Source organism: Arachis stenosperma, chromosome 9 (assembly GCF_014773155.1).
Source record: "Arachis stenosperma cultivar V10309 chromosome 9, arast.V10309.gnm1.PFL2, whole genome shotgun sequence".
In the NCBI taxonomy this organism is placed as follows: domain Eukaryota; kingdom Viridiplantae; phylum Streptophyta; class Magnoliopsida; order Fabales; family Fabaceae; genus Arachis; species Arachis stenosperma.
In genome coordinates this window covers 31,734,461-31,740,593 of record NC_080385.1, presented here as the reverse complement: position 1 = coordinate 31,740,593, position 6,133 = coordinate 31,734,461, and the positions used below count along the sequence as shown (strand labels likewise).

The 6,133-nt window shown below is 34.8% G+C and overlaps 1 protein-coding gene across 1 annotated transcript; it reads left to right on the top strand.

Annotated features, from left to right (window-relative positions):
- The first annotated feature begins 1,841 nt into the window (after window positions 1-1,841).
- LOC130950644 (alkaline/neutral invertase A, mitochondrial-like) lies at window positions 1,842-5,865 on the top strand. The gene is made up of 6 exons (XM_057879199.1): window positions 1,842-2,798; window positions 3,239-3,398; window positions 3,776-3,987; window positions 4,198-4,691; window positions 4,863-4,911; window positions 5,345-5,865. The coding sequence occupies exons 1-6, from the start codon at window positions 2,097-2,099 to the stop codon at window positions 5,669-5,671; spliced, it is 1,944 nt and encodes a 647-aa protein (XP_057735182.1). The 5' UTR covers window positions 1,842-2,096; the 3' UTR covers window positions 5,672-5,865.
- Window positions 5,866-6,133: the final 268 nt, after the last annotated feature.

The window sequence follows — 6,133 nt, the reverse complement described above, 5'->3', positions numbered from 1 at the left end:
TCAAATGAAATAACATCTCCGAAATACTAGTTCCTGTAAAATTTTCTAGCATCTTCAAGGGTGGTAAAGGTCATTCCAACCTTCGGAATAAACTGGTCATCAACAACAGAGAGAGGCTGCAGAATACACCATGTCAAAACTATAAATACACCCAATCATTGGTAATATAATACACCCGAATGGCACCAACTCAACCAAAATGACAATAAAAGCCATAAGCTGTAAATACACAGGCTGCAGAATACACCATGATGAAAACTTAAAACACACCCAATCATGTCTCATATAATACACCCGAACGACAACAACTCAGCTAAAATAACAGAAAAAGCCACAAATGTAAATACACCCACACTACTGAAACAAATACACCCAAAGAAAGCTCTGATCTACACCCGAGCGTCTGCTATAAATTTCAGATAATCAATCAAATACATTACATTCAATCCACTGATTTATGTTGACGCGTTAGTCTCACAGTCAATGTTCACGAATTATTCAGCTACACAATGCTATACAAATTACTGCAACAAAATTCAGAGTAAACGTATGTAAATCAAACCTCAGGAACTTCGTTAGATTCAAATTCATAATCCACTTTCCCCTGATTCAGTTGAGAATCTGAGGTTGAATCATCCATATCTTCAAAACGAATCCAAACTTTGATTTCAGTAAACAAAAATCGATAGAAAACGAAGCTAGAGTTAGAAAGAGAGAAGAACAAGAAGAAGAAGAACGAGAAGAAGAAGAACGAGAAGAAGAACGAAGAAGAAAACAAATCTATAAATAAAGAGAGAAGAACGAGAAGAAGAAGAACAATAAGGAGAACGAAGAAGGAAACAAATCTTTTAAATTTGGTAGTTACATATATGCGGGATCTTTATATAGCGCGTGTATTGGACGTAGGGCATGCAGCGCGTTTTGTGGGTTTATTGCTTAATAAACTTGTAAAGCATACAAGCCCTAATGGCTTGTATGTAGAGTTTTTCTGTTTATTCAATAATATAATTATACATTTCTTTTCAATCACTTGTAAAGTGAACTTTTTATTGCTATAGTTGATAAATTCTAGAGTTAAACTCTCTTAAAAAAAGTTATATTTATTCTCTGAATTAAAATTATTAATACAACTTTAAACGGTATTTCTGTTAAAATTGAAAAACCAAAATTTAAGTAAAATACACCTATAAAATTTTTTATTAAAATTGATAGAAAAATCAATTTGTTTGACAAGTGTAATTTAAAAAATTTTTAAAATAATAAAAATTTATTGAAAATTAAAGTATTTGATCTAAAATTTGTTAACAACATTTAATATATATTATATATATTTTTAATTGTTATAGTTTCCTGACGTTTGTCGTTCTAAAATGGTTAAAATCTAATTTCTATAAATGTTTTCCTCAATTGTTAGTGAAAGGAAAAACAAATTTATAATAACAAAATAAAGTAAGAAAGTATTACTTTGTTTTACTTTTTTTAGAAAGAAATAAAACATTGGTTTTTCAAGATAGCATCTTATTTAGGCTAATTTTTTTATATTAAAAAAATTTTGATGTAATACTCAATCATTAAATTTTATAGTATTTTTAAAAGAAAAGTTTAGATATCAACAATTTTATTAAATTCTAGCCAACATGTAATCAGCAAAAAAAAAAAAATAAATTATTGGATAAAATCTCACACTAATCTCACACTATTAAAATCATCATTAATAACTATTTGATGACTACAAATCATATTAAAATTGACACCAAAATTAATATCAATTCGTAAAAAAATAAACGTCCTATTTATTCATGACCGCCATGCCGCCACGCTGCAGCATCGCCTACGCCCTACAGCTTACATATATAAAGCTTCATTCGCTGTTTCCAGTCTTCTTCTCTTCTTCCTTTTCCAATATTTCAGACAACACAAACACACATAGGCGGTCTTATTCTTACAGCACCATATCATTATACCATAGCCCTATCCCTATGCTACCTGATGCTACCTAACTCATTCGAAATTTTAAGTTTTAACATCTTAATTCTTATCCCACTTCCGTACACTTCCTTTGGCTCCAAATCCAATTCTCTCTTGTTTGTTTCGTCATGAACACAATTGCCATCATTCGCAATTCTGCTACCAAATCCTCTCGCAGGGTTCTCATTGGTTCTTCTACGACTTCATCTTCTTTCGCTTCCCCTCATCGAAAATGTCACCGCACTCTTCTCACCACTGCGAACCATTTCCGAATTGGTAGTGCCAAGAATTTTCTTTACTTACCGTTTTCGAGTCTTTTCCATTTCAGGATTAATTCAAGGCAATTAGGGTTAGTAATCAAACCAGATGAGGATTTTTCAAGCATTGCCAGAGTTGCATACTCATTCAGTGTTCGGAATTTCTCAACTTCAGTTGAAAACCGCGTAAATAACACCAATTTCGAGAGGATTTATGTGCAGGGTGGCGTGAATTTGAAGCCACATGTGGTGGAGAGAGTTGATGAGGAAGAGAAGAGTGTTCCCACCATAGAGAAGAATTCAGAGGGTTTTGTGAGTGTGAGTGTGGTGGAAAAGGCGAAAGTTGAGGACAGTGAAGCGGAGAGAGAAGCATGGAGGCTATTGAAGGGTGCTGTTGTGAGTTATTGTGGGAACCCTGTGGGGACTGTGGCTGCTAATGATCCTGGTGACAAGACGCCATTGAATTACGATCAGGTCTTCATTCGGGATTTCGTTCCTTCTGCTCTCGCTTTCTTGCTTGGAGGCGAAAGCGAGATTGTCAAGAACTTTCTCCTTCATACCTTGCAATTGCAGGTGCTACTTAGAACAAAATTTTATGCTTTCAAATGCTAGCTTGTTAAATGGCTGCCCAGTCTTTATTGATGCTATAAAGAGTTAAGTATGTATCCGTTGTAGTAGATAGTGATGATTGATGGCAAATTCGACACTTAAATGCTAAAAGGATGGTGTATATACTATGATGATTAAATTTTTATTTACATTCTGCTTGTACATTAGTTATCCCAGGAGAGAAGGTACTCATGATGACAACATGATCGCAAATTCCAGATTGTTTTAAAACTTGTTTTTCCTAATGAGTGCTCAAAAGATAGGAATTTTTCATAGAGAAATAAACTTTTTTATTGTTACAGTACCTTTATGACACTCTATATAAAAAATTCTTTACAATTATGTTGGATATTCATAGTTACTAATAACGTTGTACACTTTTTCCTCCTTTTTAATTGTGAAAGAGTTGGGAGAAAACAGTAGATTGCTACAGTCCAGGGCAGGGCTTGATGCCTGCTAGTTTCAAAGTTAGAACTGTAGCTCTTGATGGAGATAATCTTGAAGAAGTTTTAGACCCTGATTTCGGGGAATCAGCAATTGGTCGTGTTGCACCTGTAGATTCAGGTAAGTAGTTAGTGTATTTGCAGTACCTTAACTGTAAATGAAAAATATGACATTTCAAAGTTGTATCTCTGTTACATACCTCCATGACTCCATCTAGTGTACGCAACAAGGGGCAAATAGGGAAACATACATAAAGTTAGGGAATAGAGGGGGAAATCTTGTAATTAACCTTGCCAGCTCTGTTATGGAAGAGACAAGAGGTATCTTGGGAAAGGGGAAAGTGCTGAGTGAGGTATTTAGTTAATTCAATAACGTTCATAGTGGAGAGGGTGAAATCACGGTTTCACTTCAATTTTCCATTCCTCCATTCTTGTTCTATATTATTCTTCTATCATCAGGGTACCAGGTTCTTACGATCCATTTTGTTTCTTTTATAGGACTGTGGTGGATCATCTTGTTGCGGGCTTATGGGAAGCTCACTGGTGACTATAGCTTGCAAGAAAGGGTGGATGTTCAGACTGGCTTAAAAATGATCCTTAACTTGTGTTTAACTGATGGTTTCGATATGTTTCCTTCTCTCCTAGTCACTGATGGATCTTGTATGATAGACAGGCGGATGGGGATTCATGGCCACCCCCTTGAGATCCAAGTGAGTCTATCTATGCTGTGTTTCTTATTTTTAGAGTTTTGTAGTTTTGTCGTTTTGTATTACAATATTAGGTGCTACATGGACTTTGAAATTATCCTAGTTTTCTTCTTAAAATTGAATGGTGCTCTATCTTAATCAGTTGCAGTTGACAGTTGTGCTTTTGTTATATTTGGATTATGTTCCTTTCGTTTAAATGATTGTAAGTTACAGGCCTTATTTTACTCAGCTCTTCGCTGCTCCCGTGAGATGCTCGCTGCAAATGAGGGAAGCTCTAATCTGATTAGAGCCATTAACAATCGACTCAGCGCACTGTCATTCCACATTAGAGAATATTATTGGGTGGATATGAAAAAGATCAACGAAATATATAGGTACAAAACCGAAGAGTACTCCATGGATGCAACCAACAAGTTCAACATCTATCCAGAACAAATTCCATTGTGGTTAATGGATTGGATTCCAGAAGAAGGTGGATATCTGATTGGGAATCTGCAGCCAGCTCACATGGATTTCAGGTTTTTCACACTTGGAAATCTTTGGTCTATTGTTTCATCTTTGGGTACCCCTAGACAGAATGAAGCTATTTTGAATCTGATAGAAGCAAAGTGGGATGATCTTGGCAGTCATATGCCTCTTAAGATATGCTATCCTGCGTTGGATAATGAAGAGTGGCGGATAATAACTGGCAGTGACCCTAAGAACACGTAAGTCTGTAATTTTAAATTCTGTATCTGCATATCTTGAGTAATTTGATTTTCCTTTTTTTTTTGTCACATATGTACTCTAATGAATCTGTATAATCTAGTTGTCTTTGTAATCAGAACTGTTTGTGGTTTATATCTTAACTGAAACAACTTGCTCAACTTTTTATGCAGTCCTTGGTCATATCACAACGGTGGATCTTGGCCAACTCTTCTGTGGCAGGTAAAATTATTCCGAGAAAAGTAATATGTTGGTTATCCATTGGCATGTGTGGCAGTATTTAGTATCTCAGCTATATATCGGATCAATGATTTTCAGAGCTCTGACATTTAGGCAAAGGAACACTCCTTCAAGGAACACTTTTCTTAGTTTTTGGGCTTTCACTTATTTGAATTTTACCTCCATTCACTCTTAGGACAAGGTATACTGTATCATAATTAATTTGAAACGATTTCCATTTGCAAAACGAATACTCTTAAAAAAAAAAAAAGGAGATAGTTATCTTCTTGGCTTGTTATTTGAGGAAAGAAAATCTTTTCACAATTGAAATTTTTACGTTTATCTATCCTTTTGTTGTTTTCTATTTTTGTTTCTGAAATCTGAACCTTGCTAACCGGCAGCTTTAAATTTCTGAACAATTTTACATCATCTTCAGTTCACTTTGGCATGCATCAAAATGAGGAGAATCGAGCTAGCCAAGAAGGCTGTCGCATTGGCCGAGAAAAGGCTTCCCATTGATTTGTGGCCAGAATACTATGATACACGAACTGGAAAATTTATTGGAAAACAATCACGGCTATATCAAACATGGACAATCTCCGGGTTCCTTACATCTAAGATGCTTTTGAAGAAGCCTGAGATGGCATCGATGTTATTCTGGGAGGAGGATTATGAACTACTTGAGATATGTGTTTGTGCACTAAATAAGAGTGGAAGGAGGAAATGCTCCCGTGGTGCTGCCAGGTCACAGATTCTTGTGTGATGAATGAGGCCTTGCAATATTTGGATGCAGAGAGCCTATTGTATGTACATTCACAGTTTTACGGTATAGAATGTATTTGATAAGATGCAATGAAAATTAAATTGGAAAATTGATAACAATAGTGTTATATGTACAAGCATTTTTAGTAACTAATCCAATCAAGTTGATCTAGTTACTGATTAGTCTAACAAAAATTACCCACATAAAACTGGAAATCACATATTTCTTCTTTTGTTGCTGTTGTTGCAACTTTTATTAATTTTTTCTCTTTTTGTTTTTTTTTTTGAGAAATAGAAACAAAAGAAAAAAAGGAAATAGAAGAAAAGAACGGGGTGAGAGCAGGAAGAAGAGGAAGAGGAAAAAGAGAAATGGATCTTTTCAAATTTTTTTTTACATTGATAAAATAAAGTGTGATCTTTCATCATTAATTCTATAAGTGGGACTGAAAATAAATATGAAAGA

What these genes read in the sequence shown, in the direction of transcription:
- LOC130950644 (XM_057879199.1), top strand. Translation starts at nt 2,097, where the DNA reads ATGAACACAATTGCCATCATTCGCAATTCTGCTACCAAATCCTCTCGC. An exon ending in GGCAGTGACCCTAAGAACAC is followed by an intron (nt 4,692 to 4,862) that starts GTAAGTCTGTAA and finishes CTTTTTATGCAG; the next exon opens with TCCTTGGTCATATCACAACG. An exon ending in GGCCAACTCTTCTGTGGCAG is followed by an intron (nt 4,912 to 5,344) that starts GTAAAATTATTC and finishes CATCATCTTCAG; the next exon opens with TTCACTTTGGCATGCATCAA.